The sequence below is a fragment of the Mastomys coucha genome, unplaced genomic scaffold (assembly GCF_008632895.1).
Source record: "Mastomys coucha isolate ucsf_1 unplaced genomic scaffold, UCSF_Mcou_1 pScaffold14, whole genome shotgun sequence".
In the NCBI taxonomy this organism is placed as follows: Eukaryota; Metazoa; Chordata; class Mammalia; order Rodentia; family Muridae; genus Mastomys; species Mastomys coucha.
Genome location: NW_022196896.1, coordinates 33,764,086 through 33,790,158, shown reverse-complemented (window position 1 = coordinate 33,790,158; position 26,073 = coordinate 33,764,086). Strand labels below are relative to the sequence as shown.

At 38.7% G+C, this 26,073-nt stretch overlaps 1 protein-coding gene across 1 annotated transcript in view; it reads left to right on the top strand.

Moving 5' to 3' along the window:
- Positions 1 to 25,305, top strand: part of Rp1 (RP1 axonemal microtubule associated) — a 247,560-nt gene extending 222,255 nt beyond the window's left edge. The window contains exons 19-22 of the mRNA XM_031366740.1: positions 8,813 to 8,945; positions 9,585 to 9,736; positions 14,574 to 14,728; positions 25,236 to 25,305. Of these exons, the coding sequence (XP_031222600.1) occupies positions 8,813 to 8,945; positions 9,585 to 9,736; positions 14,574 to 14,728; positions 25,236 to 25,305 (510 nt within the window). The remainder of the gene's footprint in view (positions 1 to 8,812; positions 8,946 to 9,584; positions 9,737 to 14,573; positions 14,729 to 25,235) is intronic.
- Positions 25,306 to 26,073: the final 768 nt, after the last annotated feature.

Sequence of the window (26,073 nt, the reverse complement as noted above, 5' to 3'; positions counted from 1 at the left end):
CTCCTTGTCTTAGTTAGGATTTTACTGCTGTGAACAGACACCATGACCAAGGTAACTCTTATAAGAAAATCATTTAATTGGGGCCAGATTACATCACTGTGGTGTAAGGCTGGTCTTCAATAACAGCAAAAACTACAGAAGGCCCACATACATGTGGAAACTGAACAACTCTTTACTTAATGATAACTTGGTCAGGGAAGAAATAAAGAAAGAAATTAAAGTCTTTTTAGAATTTAATGAAAATGAAGGTACAACGTACCCAAATTTATGGGACACAAGAAAAGGAGTGTTATGAGGAAAACTCATAGTTGTGAGTGCCTCCAAAAAGAAACTGGAGAGATCTTACACTAACAACCTAACAGCACACCTGCAAGCTCTAGAACAAAGGGAGCAAACTCACCAAAGAGGAGTAGAAGGCAGGAAAGAGTCAAACTCAGGGCTGACATCAACCAAGTAGATACAAAGAAAACAATACAAAGAGTCAGCAAAACCAAAAGCAGGATCTTTGAATCAACAAGATAGATAAACCCCTAGCCAAACTAACTAAAGGGCCAAGAGGCAATATCCAAATTAACAAAATCAGAAAAGAAAAGGGAGATACAACAACAGAAATGGAGGAAATGCAAGAAATCATCAGATACTACTATAAAACATATTCAACACAACTGGAAAATCGAGATGAAATGGATGGTTTTCTAGACAGATGCCATATACCAAAGTTAAATCAAGAGTAAACTATCTAAACAGGCCCATATCACACAAGGAAATAGAAGAAGTCATTAAAAACCTTCCAACCAAAAAAAAAAAAAAAAAAAAAAAAAAAAAAAAAAAAAAAAAAAAAAAAAAAAAAAAAAAAAAAAAAAAAAAAAAAAAAAAGCCAAGAGCCAGATGGATTTAGTGCAGAATTCTACAAGACCTTCAAAGAAGACCTGATACCAATCTTCCTCAAACTATTTCATAAAAAAGAAAGAGAAAGAACACTACCTAACTCATTCTATGAAGCCACAATTACTCTGATAAACCACACAAGGACCCAACCAAAAATGAGAACTTCAGACCAATCTTGTTTATGAATATATATGCAAAAATACTCAATAAAATTCTTGCAAACCGTATGCAAGACAAAACAATCATTCACCACGATCAAGTAGCTTTTATCCCAGGGATTCAAGGTTGGTTTAATATATGAAAATCCATTAACATAATTCACTATATAAACAAGCTAAAAAATATCACATGATCTTCTCCTTAGATGCAGAAAAAGCATTTGACAAAATACAATACCCTTTCATATTAAAAGTATTGGAGAGACCAGGAATTCAAGGCCTATACCTAAACATAATAGAAGCAATTTACTGCAAACCCACAGCCAATATCAAACTAAACAGAAACATACTTGAAGCAATCCCACTGAAATCAGAGATAAGACAAGGATGTCCACTCTCTCCATATCTATTCAATATAGTACTCAAAGTGTTAGCTAGAACAGTAAGACAACAAAAAGAGATCAAGGGTATACAAATTGGTAAAGAAGAAATAAAGATATCACTATTTGCAGATAATATGATAATATACATAAGCCACCCCAAAAATTCTACCAGAGAACTTCTCCAGAGAAGTTTGCTAAACAACTTTAGCAAAGTGGTGGGATATAAAATTAACTCAAATAAATCAGTAGCCTTCTTTTATACAAATAATAAACAGGCTGAGAAAGAAATTAGGGAAACAACTCCCTTTACAATAACCTCAAATAATGTAAAATATCTTAGGATAAATCTAACCAAGCAAGTGAAAGACCTGTATGCCAATAACTTCAAGTCTCTCAAGAAAGAAATCGAAGAAAATCTCAGGAAATAGTGAGATCTCCCATGCTCATGGATTGGCAGAATTAACATACTAAAAATGGCCATCTTACCATAGGCAATCTATAGATCATTGCAATCCCCATCAAAATCCCAACACAATTCTTTAAAGACATAGAAAGTGCAATTCTCAAATTCATCTGGAAAAGCAAAAAACCTAGAATAATAAAAACTATTCTTAACAATAAAAGAAGAGCTGGGGGAATCACTATCCATAACCTCAAACTTTACTACAGAGAAATAGTGATAAAAACAGAATAGTATTGGTACAGAGACAGACAACTTAATCAGTGGCATAGAATTGAAAACCCAGAAATAAAATCACATACTTACAGTCACTTGATCTTTGACAAAGAAGCCAAAAATATACAATGGAAAAAGGAAACATGTTCAAAAAATGGTGCTTGTCTAACTGGCTTTCTCTGTATGTAGAAGAATGAAAACAGACCCATAGTTGTCACCTTGTACAAGTCCAAGCAGATCAAGGACCTCAACATAAAACCAGATACACTGAGTCTAATAGAAGAGAAAGTGGGAAAGGACCTTGGACTCATTGGCACAGGGGGAAATTTCCTATATAGAACTCCAATGGCTTATGCTCTAAGATCAAGAATTGATAAATGGGACCTCATGAAACTGGAAAGCTTCTGTAAGGCAGACATAGTCAATAAGGCAAATTGGCAACCTATAGATTGGGAAAACAATCTTCACAAACCCCCATCCAATAGAGAGCTAATATCCAAAATTATAAAGAACCCAAGAAGCTAACCACCAAAAAACCAAACAACTCAATCAAAAAATGGAATATAGAACTAAGCTAAAATTGACAACTGAGGAATCTCGAATGGCTGAGAAGCACCTAAAGAAATGTTCAAAGTCCTTAGTGATCAGAGAAATGCAAACCAAAATGACCCTGAGATTCCACCTTATAACAATCAGAATGGCTAAGATCAAATGCTTAGGTGACAACACATGTTGGAGAGGATGTTGAGAAAGAAGAACACTCTGCCATTGCTGGTGGGATTGAAAACTAGTACAACCACTCTGGACATCAATCTGGAGTTTCCTCAGAAAATTGGAAATAGATATACCTGAAGACCCAGCTATACCACTCTTGGAAATATTTCCAAAAGATGCTCCACCATGCCACAGGGGCATGTGTTCTACTATGTTTACAGTGGCCTTATTTGTGATAGCCAGAAGCTATCACAGAAGCTGGAAACAACCCAGATGTCCCATGACAGAAGAATGGATACAGAAAATGTGGTTCATTTACACAACGGAATACTACTCAGATATTAAGAACGAGGGCATCCTGAGTTTTGCAGACAAATGGATGGAACTAGAAAATATCATCCTGATGAACTGCCAAACTTATTTCCAGTATGGTTGTACCAGCTTGCAATCCCACTAGCAATAGAAGAGTGTTCCCCTTTTTCCACAACCTTGTCAGCATACTGTCACCTTAAGCACCAACCAAAGTGTACACATGGTAAGACTCATGGCTCCAGCTGCATATGTAGCAGAGGATGGCCTTGTTGGTCATCAATGGGAAGAGAGGTCCTTGGTCTTGTGAAGGCAATATGCCCCAGTGTAGAGGAATGCCAGGGCCAGGAAGCAGGAGTGGGTGGGTTAGTGAGCAGGGAAAGGGGAGAAGGGATAGGGGGTTTTCAGAGGGGAAACCAGGAAAGGGGATAACAGTTAAAACGTAAATAAAGAAAATATCTAATAAAAAATGAAGAAAAAAAAAAGAAAATACCATCCTGAGTGAGGTAACTCAACCCTAAAAAGACATTCATGGTATGTACATACTAATAAGTGGATATTAGCCAAAAAAAAAAAAAAAAAAATTACAGAATACTCAAGATACAGTCCACAGAATTCACAAAGGTCAACAAGCTGAAGTACCCAAATGAGGATGCCTCAGTCTCACTTTTGAGGGAGAAGAAAGCAGTCACAAGTGGGGAGAGAGAGAGGGACCTGGGAGCAAAAGTGGATAGGGGAGGGGAGTGGGTGGGGAGAGGGGAACCTGGTCTGGTATTGGGTGAGGAAAAAGGACTGAAGCCCTGAGGGCCAGCAGAAAGAATGGAAACAGGTAAGTTCAGGAGATAGGAGTTTGGGGAAACCCTCCAGAATGCACCAGAGACCTGGAAGGTGAAAGACTCTCAGGACTCAGATGGAGGGACCTTAGATGAAATACGCCTTATAGTAAGTAAGGGTGAGGGAACTTATAGAGCCTACCTCCAGCAGGAAGACAGGACATTAAGTGAGGGATGGGGTTGCTATCCTACAGTTACAACTCTGACCCATAATTGTTCCTGTCTGAAAGAATTAAAAGGATGGAAATGGAGAGGAGTCTGAGGGAAAGAAGGTCAAGCAACATGCCCAAAGGGGGATCCAGCTCAAGGGGAGGTCCCAAGCCCTGACACTATTACTGAGGCTATGGAGTGCTCACAAAAAGGGACCTATCATGACTGCCCTCCAAAAGACCCAAGAAGCAACTGAAAGATTCAGGTACAGATATTTGCACTCAACCAAAGGACAGAAGCAGCTGACCCCTGTTGTTGAATTAGAGAAGGCTGAAAGAAGTTGAGGAGAAGGGTGATCTTGTAGGAGAACCAGCAGTCTCAATCTGGACCCAAGAGCTCTCAAACATTGAACCACCAAACAGGCAGCTTATAACAGCTGATATGAGACCCCCCAACACACATATAGTAGAGGACTGCTGGGTCTGTGTTCATTCAGAGATGATGTACCTAATCCTCAAGAGACTGGAGGCCCCTGGGAGTTTAGATGTCAGGTGGAGTGGGGGAGGGGAACATCCACGTGGAGACAAGTGAGTGGGGAGGAGGTATGGGATGTGGAACAGTCAGAGGGTGGATGGGGTGTTGGGGAATAAAATATGGAATGTAAAAAAATAATGGTGAGCAGGGGGAGGGGGAGGGAATGGGGCTTTTAAAATTTTTTTTATTTTTATTTTTATTTTTCAGAGGGGAAACTGAGAAAGGAGATGTCATATGACATGTAAATAAATATAATAATAAATAAAATATTCTTGAAATATTCCAGGAAAAAATAATTAATAAAGAACCCCAAAACATATATTGTTCACCTAAATATTTATAAAATATGTGAAATATTTTGTGTTTATGTTAATTAAAGGGAAGTCATCCAACATTGCTTGGAATTGTATGGCTGAGCTATGGCTGTGTGTGAGGCCATGGTGGCTTAGGAGCTTTTTCCCACCTGCTGCTTGCCTCTGCTACATAAAGCATAAAGCGACTCAAATAGAATAAACCTCTCTGGAAACTTCTAAATTCTTTTGAAACTTTGAACTGTGTCATAGGTTTGGTGAATCTGTTAGCACTTTCACTACATGAAATAATGGAATAATTCATATGAAACCCAGGAAATCTTTAGATTTAACTGAATTATCTCATAAATATTTTCATTTCTTTTCATTTTTTGTTACTTCTCCACTTCAGCATTCTTGAAAGAACCACTGAAAGAAAAAATTAAGGGATCAACTGCAGTAAGTAAAATAGTTCTGGGCTCAGTGATCAGCAGGAAGACCAGCTTCTTTTTAGAAACTCTGTAGTCAAATGTTTAATCTCAGAGGACTCCAGCAATTTATAGACACACTCTCAAAGTTGTGCTAGCTTATTTGAAGCAATGATAAATTGGTGCATGAGACAGAGTCACCATCCATCCCTGATTCCTTGTCCAGTGTGTGTAACTAATGGGAGTAGCAGAGATGCAGAGATGTAAGTCTTCAGAATTTAGGGCTGACACTGCCTCTGATTTTCAAGGGCACTTAAAACGACTTCAAGAACAGTTAAAGTCTTACGAACTTTTCACATTCTGACACCAGAAAGAAAATGTTAATTGCTGACCTTAGCACTGGCTCTCCCCATCCAGAATGAGATCTTGTAGCATATTTCCCACATTTCAAATGTTCATCAAATTTGTTTGTGTGGCTTTATATTAAGCTTTCTTATAAACTGTATTAGGAAGATATTAGAAAGGAGCCCCAAACACACCAAAACATAGTTAAAAATTCAAATCTTATTTGAAATTTTTCAAAAAACTTTGGACTTTTTTCAATGAAGCACTATTTTGTTTGTTTTATTTTTGAGTTTTTGTTTATTCAAAATAGATTTTTTTCTCATACACTATATCTTGATCATAGTTTCCCCTCTCATTATTCCTCACTGTCCTTCCCTACCTTCCTCCCATCCAGATCCACTCTTTCGATTAATCATTAGGAAAAAGCAGGTTTTTAGGAGATAACATCCAAACATTACAAAATAAGATGTAATAAATAAAACAAAACAACCCAAGAGAAGAGACTGAACCCCAAGTGTAGGCACAAGAATCAGAGACTCACTTGTTCATGCACTCAGGAATTCCATAAGACTACTAAGCTAAGAGCTTTAATATATGCAGAGGACTTGATGCAGACCCATGATTGTTCTGTTCTTGCTGGTTCGATCTTTGTGAGTTCATATGAAAATTGCTCAGTTGATTCAAAGGGCCTTTTTCTCTTGGTGTACTCCATCCCTTCTGGCTCTTACACTCTTTCTGCCTCCTCTTCAGTGGGGTTCCCTGATTTCTGAGTGGAAGAATTTGATGAAGGTATTCCATTTAAACCTGCATGTTCCAAAGTCTGTCTGTCTCTGTCTCTGTCTCTGTCTCTCTGTCTCTCTTTCTCTCCCTCTCTCCCTGTCTGTCTCTCTGTCTCTCTCTCTGTCTCTGTCTCTGTCTCTCTCTCTTTCTCTCTCATGTCATGCTGTATGTCTCTGTATTTGTTTCCATCTGCTGCTCCTCTTTGATAATGCCTGAATAAGACACCATTCATTGACACCAGGCATCCTACCATTAGGAGTCATTTTACTGTTACTTTTTTGTTTTGTTTTTAGGTCAGTAGTACTTGAATTTACTGTAGGTGTCTGGGCTATCTAGTTTCTGGTTCTTTACCACCCAAGTGGTGTGGAGTATAGGTTCTATCTTGTGGAATGGGCAATTCAGATACTGGTTGCTTATTCCCACAAGTTGTGTTCCATGATTGCCCTAGCATATCTTACAGAAGAGACATATTGCAGGTCATAGATTTTGTGGTTGGGTTGGTGTTTATGTTTCTAGTCTGCATGGTCTAAAAAAAAATTATCATGAGTGAGATAACCTAGATCCAGAAAAATACATATGGTATATATTCACTTATATGTGGATTTCAGCTATTAAATAAATAATAACTAACCAACAATAGACCCAGAGTAGTTGGTGTAGAGGAAGGGATTAGGAGGACATATAGCTCTCCCAAAGAGAGGTAAATAGAAGATTTTATGGGTGGACTGGGGGTAGAGTATGATGTGAATTATAGGATCTGTGGGGAGGGAAGGGGACATAAGGTTGAGGAAGGGAGTATGAGGAGAGACAGAATTGAAAAGCATTTGAGGGACAATTTGGAGACCTATTGCTGTGGGAAATCTCCAAATATATGAAGGTGACCCTAACAATGTCTTCTAAAAATGGAGGTGACAGAATCTCAAGTTTCTCTCACTTGTCACTAAGTGAATTTTCCATTATTGGGACTAGAATGTATTCAATTGTGTGACGGGGTCTCTGGAAATCCCCTAACAACCCAAGCTGTTTCTAAGACAATGGGTTGTTCTCTAAAAACTGACTGCAGGGATGGGGGACATTGCAGAGGACACGCCTAAACAACTTATTGAACGTGGAGAAGTAAAGCTAGAGTCTATCTGGACCCATTACCCACATGGTCCTAGGGTCTCGGGTGACGGAGACTTTGGATTTTAAGAAACTGAACTGTATTTTAAATAGATGGGAAATTTAATCAGTCTAGTGTCATTAGTTGATTACTGAACAATGACAATGTGGGGGTATTCCTACAATAAAAGTTGTTCAGCACTTGTTCAGTTTGCAGGTAAATAGAAGGGAAAACAAGTGTATTAAATTCAAGACAAGGACAGCATGTCACATGTTCTCACTCCTGTGTTAGTCTTCGCTTTGTATCTCTAATTTTGTGTGTTCAATTTGAAATACCTGTAGAAGGCAGGGATTTAGAAAGTGGCCACTGGGAGGGGCACCATAAGGGAGATGGGTGAGTAGAACTATATAATGCAGGAGTTTTGGAATGAAATGGATAGTGGGTCTAGCAGACCTCTCTGAGAAAGAGTCCTGGACAGTAGCTTCAGTTGCTCTTGCAGAGCAAGTGGTGGGGGAAAGGGAGAGATGAGGCCTTCTAGAGACCATTAAGGGGGATCCTATCAAAGCTGGGCATTTCATCCTTTATGTAGTTGAGAAGACAAACAATTGTGAAATTTCTTCTGTGGTGCTCTACTGGGCTGTAAAGCCAATGACATGGGAAAACAGCCGAAAGGAGCAAGGCTTCTGAGGATTATGTGCTAGCAAGGGCCCTGAAGCCATGCTAGGATGAGCAGGCCTTCTTTGGGCTTCTCTATAGCCTGCATGTATTAGAATGCACTTGCAAGGTGTTAGAAACCTTATAACATTCTGTTGTGTAGCTTGCTCTGTTGACTAACATGAAAACATTCTCTGCTTTTGAGTTTCTCCAGTAGTTTACTGTTTTGGTACTTGCTACAGGTGAAACTGAGACTTTCACTTGGACAGAGTCCATTTCAAATGCCCAAGTTCACATTTTAGCATGGATAAAATTGTAAGAATTTTACCAAACTGCTTGGCAATGGTTAAAATATTACTTTTTAAATAAGTCATTTAGCAAAATATATGTCAAATATTTCAAAAAATGAAATAAAGATCTGGTCAATGCTGCTAGCCAACCCCCTGCTAACAACAATCCCCCTGCCACCATAGTGGCCACTTTGAACAGTCCTTTTGGTGTGTTTGCATGTAGAGATGGATGAAAAATTTAAATCACTCTATTTGACCCTTGTTTCTTTCAATCCCAGGTGACAATGGAAAATGTGAAGAACAAGAAGACCCTAAATTTTGTTGCAAATGTGTGTCTCTCTCGGAAGCAGACTGGTGGGGACCTTGTCTGTGAGCTTCCTGTAATGAAAGAAGGAAAACCTGTTTTTCCATGTGTGTTATTAATCTTTGGTAACCTATGTTGCATATGTTCACTGTTTTGTAGATGCTTTGAATTTAGTTCTGAACTATGCATTTGGAGACTATTTTTTTTCTGCTTCTTAGATTCTTGTTTTTTAAAAATGACTTACTCAGTGTCACAGCCTTGGTCACTGGAAGATATAGAATTAAGCATACCTTAAAATAGTTCTGGTGATCTAGCGAGAGTCACAAAAGCTAAGGTTCTGAAGATAAAGAAATTTCATCCTTGTACCTTGTCTGGCTTTTCTAGAGCCACCTGGCCACTCACCCATCACTGCAATCGTGATTTATTTCTTCAGAACTGTTGGCATCATTTAAACATTAACATCACATAAAATCAGGTCGCTCTCCCTGCTAATGATAAAATAGCTTTCTATATCATTTGTATACTAGCCTTTTAAGTAATATTTATTTCTCCATCTGAAAAATGTCTATTTAGAAATAAAATTAAAATGCAAGGCTCAAAGTTTTTTCAGTAGGCCGAAATATAGACAGTGGTTATGCCAGGCAAGATTTTGGCTATTACCGGAAAACATGTAGATCTAGACTCTGTTTGCTTGAATTTGGAGGTAATAGATTTTCTTTTGATTTCTTTCTTCATTGCTTTGTCAGTAGTGAGATACCAAGTTGATGTGTATACTGGGCAGTTGAAACAAGCGAAAACCGAGTCCGAAGTCTCCCTGTGCCTCTATGGGGAAAGGGGAGACTCTGGCCTTCGACTGTTACACAGATCCAACATGCCTGTACGGTTTCAAAGAGGACAGGTGAGTTTCTACAAAGTTCCCTTTGATGTAGCCATGTGAACTTTAAAAGCAGAAAGGTGCTTGTCAGTCTTCAGCTGAGCTCTAGAGCACCTTTTATCCAAGTATCCTGACTACTTCTTCTAGGGTCTTATTTTTGTTTAGTTTTAAAGTGTTTTTTTTTTTTTTTTGAGTTTGTTATTGAAAAACAAATGGAATGTGCTAAATCTATAGTGAACAATAGAACAAAGAAAATGCATTAAATTAAAAGTGTAAGAGATAAAGGAGAATATACATGAACATGCTACTAATGAATTCATAGCATTTTTTAGACTAGTGGTTCTCAACATTCCTGATTCTGTGACCCTTTAATACAGTTCCCCCAATCACAGGGACCCCCAATCACAAAATTATTTCATCACTACTTCATAACTGTAACTTTGCAGCCCAGCCAGAGACCCTTATGATTTCCAGTTTCTATATCCACACAGCCCACACTCCAGTAGTACTTTGACTCCTCAGGTATTCTAACACATCCAGAAGCACAGGTGAGACCTCCAAATCCTGCCTCAATACCTGGCATACCAGGACCCCTGAGACCCTTGGATGCAGATTCCCTGTCCAGCCAGAGACCTGCACACCTTCTGGTTTCCACCTCTGCCTGTTCTGGATCTGTAGCCGTACAGCCTACACCCTACTTGCAGCATGACTCCCCAGGTATTCTGACACATCCAAGGATCACAGGATCACAGAATCAAATGATCACAGGAAGGACAGGTTCCAATCAGAGACATCAAGGCCAGATAACACCAGAGATAACCAGATGGCTAGAGACAATATAAGCAAAAGAAACCAACTTGACTTGGCAACATCAGAACCTAGTTCTCCCACCATAGCAAGTCCTGGATACCCCAACATTCCTATAAAGCAAGATTCAGATATAAATTCTCATTTCATAAAGATAATATAGGACTTTAATAAGGACATAAAAAACTCCCTTAAAGAAATACAAGAGAACACAATCAAACAGGTGAAGGTCATGTAGGATCTAAAAATGGAAATAGAAACATTAAAGAAAACACATAAAGACAGCTCTGTAGATGGCAAACTGAGGAAAGACAACAGGAGTCATAGATCACCAACAGAATACAAGAGATAGAAGACAGAATCTCAGCAGTAGAAGATACCATAGAAGTCATCGACACAACAGTCAAGGAAAATGCAAAGAGCAAAAAGCTCTTCCTATCTCAAAACACTCAAGAAATCCAGTACACAATGAAAAGACCAAACCTAAGAATAATAGGTATAGAAGAGAGTGAAGATTCCCAACTCAAAGGGCCAGCAAATATCTTCATCAAACTTATAGAAGAAAAGTTCCTTAACCTAAAGAAAGAAATGCCATTAAACATACAAGAAGCTTACAGAACACCAAACAGATAGGACCAGAAAGGAAATTCCTCTCATCATATATTAATTAAAACACCAAATGCACAGAACAAAGAAAGAATATTGAAAGCAGTAAGGGAGAAAGTCAAGTAACATATAAAGGCAGACCTATCAGAATTACACCAGACTTCTCAACAGAGATGCTAAAGGATAGAAGATCCTGGGCAGATGTCATACAGACCCTAAGAGAACACAAATTCGAGCTCAGGATTCTTTACCCAGCAAAACTTGCAATTATCATAGATGGAGAAACCAAGGTTTTCCAAGATAAAACCAAATTGAAAGAATCTTTCCACTTATCCAGCCCTACAGAGGATAGCAGAAGGAAAAGTCCAATGCAAGGTGAGAAACTACACCCTAGAAAAAGCAAGACATTAATCTTTTCACAACAAACCCAAAAAGAAGAGAAACACACAAACATAATTCAACCTCTAACAACAAAAATAACAGGAACCAACAATCATTGGTCCCTAATATCTTTCAACATCAGGGAACCCAATTTCCCAATAAAAAGACATAGGCTAATAAACTGGATATATAAATAGGACCCAGCATGTTGCTGCATACAAGAAACACACTTCAGTGACAAAGACAGTCATTAACTCAAGTAAAAAGGCTTGGAAAAAATTTTCCAAGCAAATGGTCCCAAGAAACATTCTAATATCCACCAAAATAGACTGTCAACTAAAAGGTATCAAAAAAGATGTGGGAGGACACTACGTACTCATCAAAGAAAAATCCACCAAGATGAACTCTCAATTCTGAATATCTATGTCCCAAATGCAAGGACAGCCACATTTGTAAAAGAAATGTTACTGAAGCTCAAAGCACACATTGAACGTCACACAATAATTGTAAGAGATTTCAATACCACACACTTATCAATTGACACATCATAGAAACAGAAACTAAACAGAGATAGAAAGAAACTAAAAGAAGTTATAAACCAAGTGGATTTAATGGAAATCTACAGAGCATTTCACTCTAAAACAAAATAATTTATGTTCTTCTCAGCACCCCATGGTACTTTCTCAAAAACTGACCATATACTTGGACTCAAAACAAACGTTAACAGATACAAGAACATTGAATTAATCCCATGTATTCTATCAGACCACCGGGGACTAAAACTGGTCTTCAATAGCAACAAAAACAACAGAAAGCCCTCATACACATGGAAGCTGAACAACTATCTATTCAATGATAACTTGGTCAGGGAAGAAATAAAAAAAGAAATAAAAGGCTTTTTAGAATTCAATGAAAATGAAGGCAAAACATATCCAACCTTATGGGACACAATAAAAGCAGTGCTAAGAGGAAAACTCATAGCCCTGAGTGTCTTCATAAAGAAATTGGAGAGATCATACACTAGTAGCTTCTCAGCTCATCTGAAAGCTCCAGAACAATAACAAAAAAAGCAAATACACCCAAGAGGAGTAGACTGCAGGAAATAAACTCAGGGTTGAAAGCAACCAAGTAGAAACACAGAGAACATACAAAGAATCAACAAAACTAGGAGCTGGTCCTTTGAGAAAATAGACAAGATAAATAAACCAGACTAACCAGAAGACAGTTTCCAAATTAACAAAATCAGGAACAAAAAGGGAAACATAACAACAAAAACTGAGGAAATTAAAAAACTAAGCAGATCCTACTACAAAAGTCTCCAAACCAAAAACAAACAAACAAAAAAACAAAAAACAAAAACAAAAAAAAAACAAGTCCAAGGCCAGATGGTTTTAGTGCAGAATTCTATCAGACCTTCAAAGAAGATCTAATTCTAATACTTCTCAAACTATTCCATAAAATATAAATAGAAAGAAAACTACTCAATTCTTCCTATGAAGCCACAGTTACACTAATACCTAAACCACAAAACAACAACAAAGAAACGGAACTACAGACCAATTTCCCTTATGAATACCGATGCAAAAATACTCAATAAAATTCTTACAAACTGAATCCAAGAACACATCAAAATTATCATCAAGTATGATCAAGTAGGCTTCAACCTAGGGGTGCAGGGATGGTTCAATATATGGAAATTCATCAATGTAATCCACTATATAAACAAACTCAAAGAAAAAAAACATATGATCACCTCAATAGATGCTGAAAAAGCCTTTGACAAAATACAACATCCTTTCATGATAAAAGTATTGGAAAGGTCAAGAATTCAAGGTTCATACCTAAACATAATGAAAGCAATATACAGCAAACCAGTAGCCAACATCAAACTAAAAGAAGAGAAACTCAAAGCCATCCCATTGAAAGACAAGGCTGTCCACTCTCTTCCTACCTATTAAATATAGTAGTCGAAGTTCTAGCCAGAGCAGTTAGATAACAAAAAAAGATCCAAGGTGTACAAATTGGGAGGGAAGAAGTCAAGATACCACTATTTGCAGATGATATGATAGTATATATAATCGACTCCAAAAATTCTATCAGAGAGCTCCTACAGCTGATAAACAACGTCAGCAAAGTGGCTGGATATAAAATTAACTCTAACAAACCACAGACACATCCTCACTGAGATCTCTGCAGCTTTCGTCTAGCTGAAGCAAGAGAAGGTTTTTAGCAATACAAACACACAGTTTAGACTCCAGATATTTGCAGTGACTGAGTTGAACTTTTAACTTGGTAACACAGTGGACCACAACTAATAAATACTCGATAGTCCTTGAAAGCAATGCAAGCAATTTTGAGTCCAGTGTTTTCTTTTGATTTTTAAATTAGGAAATAGAGTAACAGTAACTAACAGAGAGCTGTCATTTCGGGATACTTGTCAAATTTAATTAAATTCATGACCCTTTCCTCAGCTAAACCAACAGTCTTGAGATATGGCTGTGGGGAGGAGTCGTCTTTATTCTACCCAGGAGAACATTTCACCCAGGTCTTACATCTCTAGAAAAGGTCAGCACAGTTTTGATGTGATAAGCTGATTCTATTTAGGAATGAAGATTACTACAGGGCACGCAGACAACAAACTCCAGCACAGTCTATTCACAGAGGAAGCTGCATGAGAGGTATTACTGAAGAAAGAAGGGAAGGAAAGTGAGAAAGGCAAGTTCATCCCCCATGGCATCCGTAGGAAGGACCCCGCTGTCGGCACTCCCCAGGCAGCCGCATTTCAGGGCCTGGAGCGGGAAGGACCCTCAGTAGTTGCAGTTTTTTTCCACATCTGAAAGGACAATGAAAGTAAAAAATTGGAAAGCGAAAATAGCTAGAAATACATTTTTAATAGATAGAAAGTAATTTGTTTACGTTTCCTTTCCTTATTGCCCACTCTGCTGTTAACTATGGTAACGCCTTTCTTCAAGAGCTGTGGCGCTCCTGTAGGCCTTGGGCTAGTCTTATTGCCAGCATTTATCATTTGTTGGACTCTAGTTATTTCCATGAGACTTTTCTCCACCAGATTGATGCATTTCAGATCGAAGCAGTGTCTCTAGGAAACCTGCAGAAGGTGCTGTTGCACTGCGAGGCCAGTGACAAATCCCACTATTGGTACTGTGAGAAGGTCATTGTCAGAGATCCAGGCAGCCTCTCAGAATCCATCTTCACCTGTGAAAGGTAATGTGGTCTTGATGTTCTTTAGGAGTGAGCTGCTGACACTGAGCCCCTGTGTGTCCCTGTCAGGTCCTGTCCTTCCCTGGGGCTGCACATCATGGGCTACTCATTGGTGGCTCAGTAAATCTTTCACTGTCAATTTTATGCTCTATTTTATTACTGTCTGCTTGTTATGACAAAAAAACAATCCAAAACCCTAGAAAGTATTATGTGAGTAGTGAGAATGTTTGTTGAAATACTAGTGTCTTTACTAACATTGTGAGTTAAAGCAATTCTATAAGGCAATGAAGAATTGAGTCTAAAGGGAACTTTCAGAGCAGAATATGTCATAGACAAAGATTCACATCCAGAGTGTTCTTTCCTAGGTGCTGAAAGCAGTTCCCCCACCCCCATTCCTTGCCCAGTGCTGGTTTAAGGCTAGGGTCTCTTAGGAAATCCATACCACCTTGCTGTTTGAGAGGCAATTGTTTATGCAGGAGGCAGCCTTGGTCTTCAGAAGTTTATATAGACTTTCCACCTCAGAACTCCCAGCCTTAAAAATGACATTATGTTAACTATTATCGTCTCAGTTGCAGGCAAGAGCCAGGCCCCAATTTGAAGAACAGAATGGAGCTTCTATATTGAGTCTCAAAGTATCATAGACCCAGTGTGGGAATGTCGTGTATGTGATTTGAAATGTCTTGTTTTCATGGTGCTAAGCATTGAATTTTGCATTACTCTTGCTGAGACAAGCTCTCTACTGCTGGGCTATGTTCACGCCCCATCTTAAAATTTTGAATATTCAATGTCCTGAACTTTCCTACACAGAGGTCATTTGAATATTCAATGTCCTCTTCCTAACAGATAATCAGCCTGAATGTGGCTAAACAAGCAAAATGAAACCCAAGAGGATGAGTTTAGTGACAAATTCAATTCTCAGACAATTTCAACTTTGAGTACCAGCACAAAGGAGAACCCAAACTTAGGGAGGTGATGCAATAGTGAAGGCAATGGAGATGCGAGGACAGGGCAGCACAGAAGAGCAATGAAGAGGCAGCAGTGGGGAGCAATGCAGGCCTACCACTTTGGAACAATCATACCACTAAGTTGGGTAGTATTCATCAGCCTGGGAAGTCATGTGGGAAGACAGAATCTCAGTGGAGGATTTGCCTCCATTCTATTGTCCAGCAGGCACATCTGTGGGGCCATTTTCTTGCTTAAGAGATTGACAGAGTGCCCAGCCTATTGTGGGCAGTGTCCCCTCTGCACAGGTGGTCCTAGGTTGTACAAGAAAGCAGGTCATGCAAGCCACTTCTTCCACAGCCTCTGCTTTAGTTTGTGCCTCTGGACTAATTCAATAATGGTCTGTTGGCTGCAAGACAAACAGACCCTTCTTATTTAAGTTGCTTTTGGTCAGTGTTTATTTCAGCAGCAGAAACCCCAAAGTTACCAGCATCACTCTGACTTCACCTGGACTTCTCATATTTATCTTTGTTGTAATTTTAGTTCTGACCATTAATATTTTATTAGGTAGTTTTTTTTCTCCTAAACCTTTGATAAGGAAAAAGAGGAAAAATTTTTCAAGTTTTATTTTAATTACATCTCTCTACATTTGTCAATTTTCAGCAATTTTAATTGCCTAATTAAAAAAAGCAAAGCTAAGCAAGAAAAAAAACAAAACAAAACAAAAGTCAAAAAACCCCAGAAACAACAAACAAACAAAAACCAAGTTGTTTTGTTTGTTAGCAGCTTTACCCTCCAACTTCAGCCCCAAAATGTTACCAATTTGCTCGTATAGCTATCCTCTTAGAAGATTTTGTGAATCAAGAGCATCTTTTATCACCTGAAAAGATTCTGCTGCACGTTGCTTATGCCCCGTGAAGTGGGCCCTTTTTACCTGGGCATGACTTTTCTCATTTTCCTTTCCCCCTCACAAGGAGTTCAGCCTTCAAGGTCTTGTTGAGACTTGACCTCTAGCATAATATAGTCAACTAGAAGCCACAGGCCTCTCCATGTGACAGGAACACAGTAAGGAAGAAAGCCTGCCAAACCCACAGTTTTCAGATATCATAGGCAACCCTATCTTATGCCCCACATCTGAGGGCTAGTGAGTACTTCACTTGGCCCTCAAATTTTATTCTTCTTACACTGTCAAATCAACCCTTGTGATTTTTTTCAAATGTGAAATATCCTTACATTTTGTTGTTTTCGATACTGAAAGAGCATCACCTGAAAGGAAGTGATAATTAGTGCTGAGTTAGAGCTAAAATAAGTTTACTGACCACATATGTACCATACTGACATATCAAATGCCAATGTTTGATGCCCTGCCCATTAAATGCTAATATTTGATGCCCAAAGCAGAGTGGGGTTTGATGGTCATTGCTCATCCTTCTAGTAATCTGATGAGGAAAACACTTCCAAGCACTCATGCCTTCCCATTCTCCAGATATAAAGAGGTGGGAGAGAGCCTGCTTTCTTAGTTCTGAAAGAATTGGGAACCTGAAAGAAGTTGAGAATGCCTCTGAAAATGGAACAATGGACAGCAGAAAGAGGTCATCCACAAGTCATTGAAAATAGCTTTTCTGTAATGTCAGCTTGGACAGATGAAGGCTGGAAGGCTACACCAAGGTGGGAGTATTCAGCAGCTGGACAAGAACTGGCCTGCACAAGGTCCTTCTACTCCTAGAGTTAGCAGCTGGGTAGGGCGCACCTTGAAAGATTTTTTTTTCTGGGATGTAGGGCAGAAATTTTCAGTAGTCACATTACAAAAGGAAAAAGCAAGGTTATGTCACTCACGCCCCTTAGAGCTTTCTCTGAGAGCAAGTCTTAGCAACATGACTGCATGTGGGTGAAGTACTGCCAGCTGCTCTTACCTTTTGAGAGCTTAGTGGACGTAGACCAGAGCTCATAGTGACTTAGTGACTACACCATACATGGTTCCTTTGGGTTTCTCAGCACTCTTACTTCCCTTCAGCACCCATAGCCTGTTTTGATTTATTTCTATTCTGAAAGATACTATTTTCTGTCCTTTCTATGTATAATAAAGACAAAAATACATACCATAGAATGTTTGCCATTTATGCAGCTTTGGCCATGTAAGGTTTGGAACAGCAACAACTAAGTCTTATTTGAATAAAGAAAACATTTGACTAACTTTCTGAATAGATTTGTATGTTCTTATTTATTGTTTGTACTAACTTCCTTCAGCTGATGTAACAAATGGCCACAAACCTGGTACTTTTAATACAACGGGAATTTAGACATTTCAGAGTTGGCTGAGCCATGGTGCCCCTGAAGCCTGTGGAATTTTATACCAACTGGCTTCTTCTGGCTGTGAGTGCTTACTGATGATCCTCAGATCTCAGCAGCATTACTCAGGAACTTATTGCCATTGTCAAATGAATTTTGCTTCTTGGAGTGTTTGTGTCTTACTGATAACACACTAGTCATTGAATTCAGTCCACCCTACTCCAGTGATGACATCTGCAGGGACCTGCTTCGAATATCATGAGGTTCTTGGTGCAGATGGTGTTTGGGAGGATTCTTGAATCCTCTAGGATGCTACTGGAATGAATCTTGCAACACATTGTGCACTACAAACTCCAAGCTTTCTAAACTACCTAATTTCATGCAGTATTATGAGTGTTTGATCTTGTTTATAATGGTGAAATAATTTAAAATGAGTCAGTATCTAAATTTAATAGAAGCATAGTGATTCACAATATGATTGTAGTAACCTAATATGCTTAAAGGCCAGCATTGGCAAGACTCTGAGCCAGGGTCACCATCACCAGATGTGATGTTCACCATGTACTTGTACAAATAAGTTATTGAAAATAAATCCCTACCCATAGGAGGAGAGAAACAGGGATTTCAAAGTTAAATGTAAACAACTGATACTTATTTTATGAACTAAATAGATTTTTTAAGGCAGAAGAGCAGAGCCTGCCTTTTCTCCTCAAAGCAACACTGTGGTCAGAGAGGCAGAGCAACACTCAGGTATACTAACTGAAGAAGCAGCGTGCTCCTCAGGTTTAGTGCATAGTTAATACCTTAAAAACTTTCTTGCTTCAGTTCATTTCCTCCTTCCCATCCTCCTGCTTACCTTTTTCATCCATCCTTTTCTCTCCCTACTTCTTCTCCTTCTTCTTCTTACCTTTAATCTTTTTAACACGTACTTTGTGTAAAAGAAAAAGAAAAAGAAAAGACATAAAGATGCTTGTACCACAGATCAGACTAACCATCCACAAACCCTTCTACAGTATAGTGTGCATTCTCTACTTTGGCCCCAGTACATCTTTTCTTCCTCAGACCTCAGTGTCTTTTCTCTTTTATTATGTGATTCTTTTTTAAAAAACTGATATTATTATAAAATGCTTGGAACTAAACAATATCCCACGCTGAAATGAATGAGACCCAAAGTCGGGACATTCCCATGAATTCCTTGGTACCTTCTTATGGATTGATTTAAAGAGTCAGGAGTCTCACTGAAATAACTGCAGGCTCTGTGGGCAAATGAGGCCAGTCTGTACACGAAAGCTAATGTGGCCTTTCTTGCTTCCTCTGGGATTCATTGATGTTGAAGTTGCCCCCTACCACATGGGACCAGACTAGCCCCTACACCCAGGACTCTCTGTTCTCCTAGGCCATCAGTTTTCTCAGATGGTGCTGCCTTTCTGTATTTGACTAACTCTTGGCACTGGCGACTAAAGTCCACTTTGTATTCCCAGAAGCTGTGTAGCATCGTCCAGGAGTGTTTTCTTCTATAATCACCTCTCACGGGAAACAAGCTGTTGATGCAACATCTACTGATGTATTTAACTAGTTGTGTTTATCTGTCTACCTTATTTTACCTCACAATAGACTACCTCAAGATTGGAATATATCTTCGATTTTTACTTTCACTTCCTACCATGTTTTCTAGAATATAATGGTGTACTCAAGATATGATTATCTTTAAGGGAAATCATGGTGAATATTTGAAATTAGAATATAAAATATTAAAGGTTTAACATGTCTCAATCTTACTATGACTCGTAAACAAAATGATCATTTAATTCTCATTTTCAAGTGCTAGTAACAAAGGCTAAGAGTAATTATTATAATTAACACAGGGATGTAAAAAAAGGGGGGGGGAATACGGATGTCTTACTCACGTAGAGTTTTACACAAAGCACAATTATTTGTCTCAAGATAGTTTCATCTTAAAAACTGAAAATTGTCAGTTGACCTATGGTAAGACATTCTCCCATGACTACCTCTCCACTGCAATGCTTGGAGGGTTTCATCTTAAAGTAAGAGATTCTTGAGCCTCTGCAAGCCCATTAATCAACTCCCAAAGCCCTACCCATCCTTACCCATCCCTACACATCCCCACCCAGCCCTACTGTAGTGATTTACAAAGAATGTCCCTTGCTTACTGACTCTGCAAGTTCTAGAAGTCATTTCAGGACGATCACAGGAAATGTCTGTGCCTGCAGGAAATTGTAAACAAAGTCTTTGTCCACAGGACAGAAACCATCATGGATACTCAGGAAGTGTTTTCTATTGGTCAACTTACAAATAAGTCATCGACTCAGTCCTGTGTTGAGCAGGACAGGAAAGGACTCTGCTGCATCCCTTTGATGATGTAGACTTCTTTTTTTTTCTAATTTTACCTCACTAAAGACCTCCCAATAATTTTCAGTCTCCCTTAGTCCTCAAGAAAATATAAGATAGCCCCACCCTCTTTTCTCTTTTTTTTAGTTTTATTTTTTTATTTTTATTAGATATTTTCCTTATTTATATTTCAAATGATATCCTCTTTCCCAATTTCCCCTCTGAAAAAAAAACCCTGTTCCCTACCCAACCCCTGCTCACCAACCACCCTCTCCCACTTCCTGGTCCTGGCATTCCCCTACATTGGGCATAGAACCTTCATAGGACCAAGGGCCTCTCCTCCCATTGATGACCAACTAGGCCATCCTCTGCTACATATGCAGCTGGATCCATTAATCCCACCATGTGTACTCTCTGGTTGGTGGTTGAGTCCCTGGGAGCTCTGAGGGTACTAGTTAGTTCATATTGTTGTTCATCCTAAGGGGCTGCAAACCCTTCAGATCCTTGGGTCCTTTCTCTAGCTCCCTCAATGGGGACCCTGTACTCAGTCCAATGGATGGCTGTGAGCCTCTACTTCTGTATTAGTCAGGCACTGGTAGAGCCTCTCAGGAGACAGCTATATCAGGCTCCTGTCATCCAGCACTTGCTGGCATCCACAATAGTGTCTGGATTTGGTGATTGAATATGGGAAGGATTCCCAGGTTGGGCAGACTCAGTCCTGTTGTGAGCAGGATAGGAAGGGACTCTGGAGCATCCCTTTGATGATGTAGACTTCTTTTGGATAAGTCCATTTGATAGGAGGACCCCACTCCCAGACTGCCTCTGTGTTTAGGGCTGTGGTGATGAGTTTCAAATGAATAGGCCAACCCTTCACTACTGACTTTTTAGTCTTAAAATTCTTATGAGTAAAGTACAATTTGTACCCTTCCTTAAACATTCTCGAGGTTATACTGGTTATTTCTTAAGAATTCATTCTCTTGTATTTATATTAATCTTCACCCTTTTATGTGTCAGACAAGCAGCTGTCCATCCCTTGAAGCTTTTCCCTGGCTTCTCACCAGGAGTGAACTCATGTTTACTTTCTTTAAAATCCTCAAATGTTAAAAGACAAATAAACAAAAAAATCAATGACAGCAACAACCAAAAAATCCTCAAATGTTTCACTTAGAGCTCCATTCAGTATGTACCACACAGCATCACTGTCGTTGTCAAAGTGTTTGTCTTGGGTACCAGATGATAAGCTTCTTAAGGACAAGGCCTTAAGCATTTCATTTTAATTCTCAGCATGGTTTCTTGTACCAAGTGGGGATTTAGTCAATATTTCTGGAAAGAAAAAAATAAGAGAAGGTAAGGAGAAGAGGGTAAGCGTCACGGAATGCTAAGTGGGGAACCTTCGAGGTCACATATTACTTATCTATCTCAGGGACATCTTCACATGTCTCATTAAAAGTAATTTATGCATCTACGTATTTTCAAAATAATTAACTTATTGGCAATTCATTTTCTTTTTCCTTTATGGAAATAAAAGGAAATGATGAATATTATACTCTTTGAAAAGATATAAATGTTTTGATAAAATAAAGAAATGTCAAACACTTTTTATGGGGAGGAAAGAATAATAAAAATTATCAGGAGAGAGTGAGCAATCGTTTAATTACATTGAATTTTTTTTCTGAAAGAAGCCAGTATTAATCATCCCTTGCTATTCTGAGCTTGTATTTGGCTGCCATACATTTCTGTGTTCTCCTTTGTCTCTTTGAGCCATTCCTTGGTGAAAAGGTGACAAGAAGTACTGGTGTGAAAATGACAGAATGAGGTGCAGAGATGAAGCTTGCTTATTTGTGGGTGGGGCTGGAAGCATAGACTCAAGGATTTCTTCTACCATTTCAACATTGGTAATCAGCTGGTCATTGAAAACATTGAATGAAAAAAATGAGACCAAAGGAGAAGGACATGATGATTACCACTGAAGCCTGGATAAATAGGTTTTATTATTATTATTACTGATATAAGGTTAAAAGCAGTCAGAAGAAATAGTCTAGGTTAAAGTCAGCCAGCCCACAAACTGGACCCTGGTAGCTTGGGGTAGCAAGAGAGGAGCCACCTACCCAGAGAGGTGGCTTGGCCAGAGGACCAAGAGACTGGTGTAGCTAAAATAGTTGAGTTATATAGGGGTCAGGTTGAGGGAAGGGATGCAGATGCCAAGTAGCTGGGAGGGAGAGGTTTAGGGTAGGGGCAAGGTGAGAAGTGCTGGGAGGAGCCACAGGTACTGAGATACCCTGGGTTTGAGATTTAACATTTGGGGCTTTGAATGATAATGAAGGGGCAGCTACTTTCTTCCATAGCTATCTCAGGCCTAAATTGAGGTGTTGCTGTTTGGAGGTAGAGCAGGTAGGTTGGGATGGTAGTCAAAGGACAGGCTGAGTGATATCTGTATTACTTACTACTCAGGTTCGGGAGAACCACCTGGAGCTAGGGAAGTACAGCTTGTAGTCTTCAGTGGGCTGGAAATCAGTTGAAGTAGATACAGACTAGTGACAGAAGGTAAAGTTAAAGAGCTAAGGAAAAATTTTATCTTGGATGTATGATTCAAAGTACCAGGCCCATACATAGTCCTGGTAGTTGGGAGAGGGGAGTCCCTAGACCAGGAGAAGAGATTTTTATCCACACGAATAGGCAGTAGGCATGGAAGCTAAGACAGACATACTTCTCTGGGGTCCAGTTGATCTGTAAGAGGTGGATCCAAGTCAATTCCTTCAAGCTTACATATTTTTTTTAAGTTTACAAAAAGAGATAAATGTTTTCAATATGTTAGCATTGTACTAAAATCCATATTGTAGAAAGAGCAGTAGACTCAAGCCTTTGAGTCCTATAAAAGCCTGGGAATCCCCTAAATCTTGAGGGGTGGGGTTAGTAATCTGTGAGTTTATCACTTTTCAGAGTCTGGTAGCCAAGTAAACTGTCATTCTCAGCTGAAGACCTAAGAAAGTGAGGCCTGGGGCCTGAGGCATGATTTTTAAATATAAAGAAAATGCAGCTATAGCTGGTATGTTTGCCAACAAAGCTTAGCTCTCTCGACTCTACTAGGGATCTGAGCAGGATAAATTACAGCAGGAAGTATAATCCAAAGTTTTATGTATCAATGATAAGAGACCTTTACCTCGATGGATACCCTGGGCTCTCATGGTTTCCATTGCTTAGTTAGGGGCAGAGTCATAGGTCTTCACCTGTCATATAGGACAATATTTAACCTTTAGCTGTCACACAGAGCAGAACTGGCCTACAGCTGCCAGACCCAGGAGAGCTCAGAGATTTTTCCTTTGAGAAGGAACTTGGGAAAATGAACTTACGTAGGCCAGCAGAGTTGGGCAACCAACCCAAAAGTTGCTCTCAGTTTAGGTAGAGCCTTGGCAGTAGGCAAGGCATGGGACAGTTCTTTTCCTAGTGGATTGTTGGGCCCCATTTTGGCCCTGGTTTGAGCCTTGAGGACAAACCCAAGCCTAGTGCAAGTTTTGTAAACTGTCACTTCAGTACAGGAGTGACTCAGCAGGACCTGATTAAGCCTACCTTTGCCTAGCTGACATAGAATAACTTTGTTGGCTCTGTCAGTCACCCCATACCTTTCCTCACCTTCCCCTCCCCCTACATCATCTCACCTCAGGAAAACAAAAACAAAAACAAAAACCACCTCCTCTCTCAGTCTTTTATAAACAAAAAGATTGATTCAATTAAACTAAGCGAGTTCCTGCTTTGACAGACTCCTGGCTCAGGGTGGTTATCTCCTGAGGGAAGAAGATCTGAGCCACAACACTCACCATTCCACTCAGCTCAGAAAAACTCAGCTGGACCAGGTTCTTTCCTCTCACCCAGACCTGCCAGCAGAGAGCTGGCAGTAGATAACATTACTACAATCTAGGTGACATCTTCTTTGGACACCTTAGGGTCAACTCTAGGATCTGGCATTTCTATCTAGCATGGGAAATTTTTGTTAAACATTTTAAATGCTATATTCAGCAAACATCTGAAGAGTTTAAAGACTTATCTGTTAAATATACATGATTTTAAATAAACTGTACTCTCTTTTTGTTATTTGAGTTAGGCTTAATCTTGATAACACATATAGGAGGCTAAAGAAAGTTTGTTACTAAATAAATAATATCTATACTTAGTATGGCTATGAGCAGTATAACCATACTAAGTTACTAAGTATAGCTCTGAGAACATTAGAAAATTGACAATTTATAAGGTAACCAAGCATTAAATTGAATGTTTTAATTATCTTTAACAGTTTACAAGTTAGTAACTTTTGTAAGAATAAGACTTTACAGCTTTTCCCTATGAAGTTTGAGCCGTAAAATTTTTTAGTTGAAGATCTTTTAGCATCAGAACTAAAACTTTAGACATATATCTTTAAGACAGTGTTTGGTAATCTGAATAAGCCTTAGAAATTTATTCTGACATTGAACATTGTCAGCAAAGACATAAGGGTTAGACATAAATCTCTAAGCCAATTTCTGTTAAATTGAGTAGACCTTTATAACCTTAGGAATTTATAAATCTTGATTATATTTAGTCATAAAAATTGACCCTAATCCAAGTATTTTGAAGACCTGTTATTGTCTCCTTAAACTAAAAGGGGACCTGACCATAAGCAGAGGTCTCAGCAGGACTGAGAAGTTTTATAATTGCTGCTTTAGTTGCTTTAAATTACACTGCTATCTTAACCAAGGTAGCAGTGAAATTTTATGGCATGTACCCTCCAACTTTAGAAAACATGGCTACCAGTCACAGGGTTGCTTCCATCTTGATGAGGTTATCAACACAAATGGAGGCAAGTCACATGATTGCTATTTAAAATATTTATAATGTTTACAAAAAAGAAAAGAAAGAGAATTTCCTTATTTTCTTGTCCTGTTTTTGTTTTCTTCAGGTGGATTCCCTTCATGTCACAAGGCTTAATACATTCAGATATTGAACTTTATTGTCAAGGTGAGGATTAAGGCAACTCTCAGTGGAAAAAGGTGCAAGATGACTTTGTTAAAACTGAACATCATGGAAGAAGAACTCCCATGGTGTCCCAGAATGTCCCCATTGCTAGTGTGACATGGACAGATATCCCTTACAAGGATACACAAATATTTGGAAGTATGTTTTGGTAATGTTGTATACCATACTCAGCATAAGGGATCAGCTGATGGATTTATTACTGTTAAAGAATTAAGTTTACACTCCTTGTTGTTCTCACTTATAATGCCATCAAACAGAGCTAATATTAACTTCACTTCACTTTTACTTTTGCAGAAATGCAAATAAATCATCCATGTAAAATACAAGAGGAAGCAAATGGTAAATGTACTTTTCATCTTCTAATATTGTAGAATAATTTCTCAATATTTCTAGATTTCCTGCTTTGCACATTTTATGTGGCATATTACTATTAAGTTTAAACAATTGATTAAGAGTATTTTAAGTGAGTTCAAGAAAAAAATCATAAAAATTGAAGTACTTCTAAAAAGCTGTCAAGAACAGTTTCTGTTCCCCCTATCATTAACAAATATACATGAGAAACAATTATTTCCAAATAGCTTTTTCTGTTTTCTGTTTTCTAAATATTATGAATATGTGTTATTTATAAAAGATAGTTGGTTTCATCATGACATTCTTGATTATATTCATCTTTATCTTCTTTTGTCTCTACTTCATTTTTTCTGGCTTACCTTCCCCCAGTCACTCCATTTCTACATTCAGTATTTTTGTCTGTTTTAAAT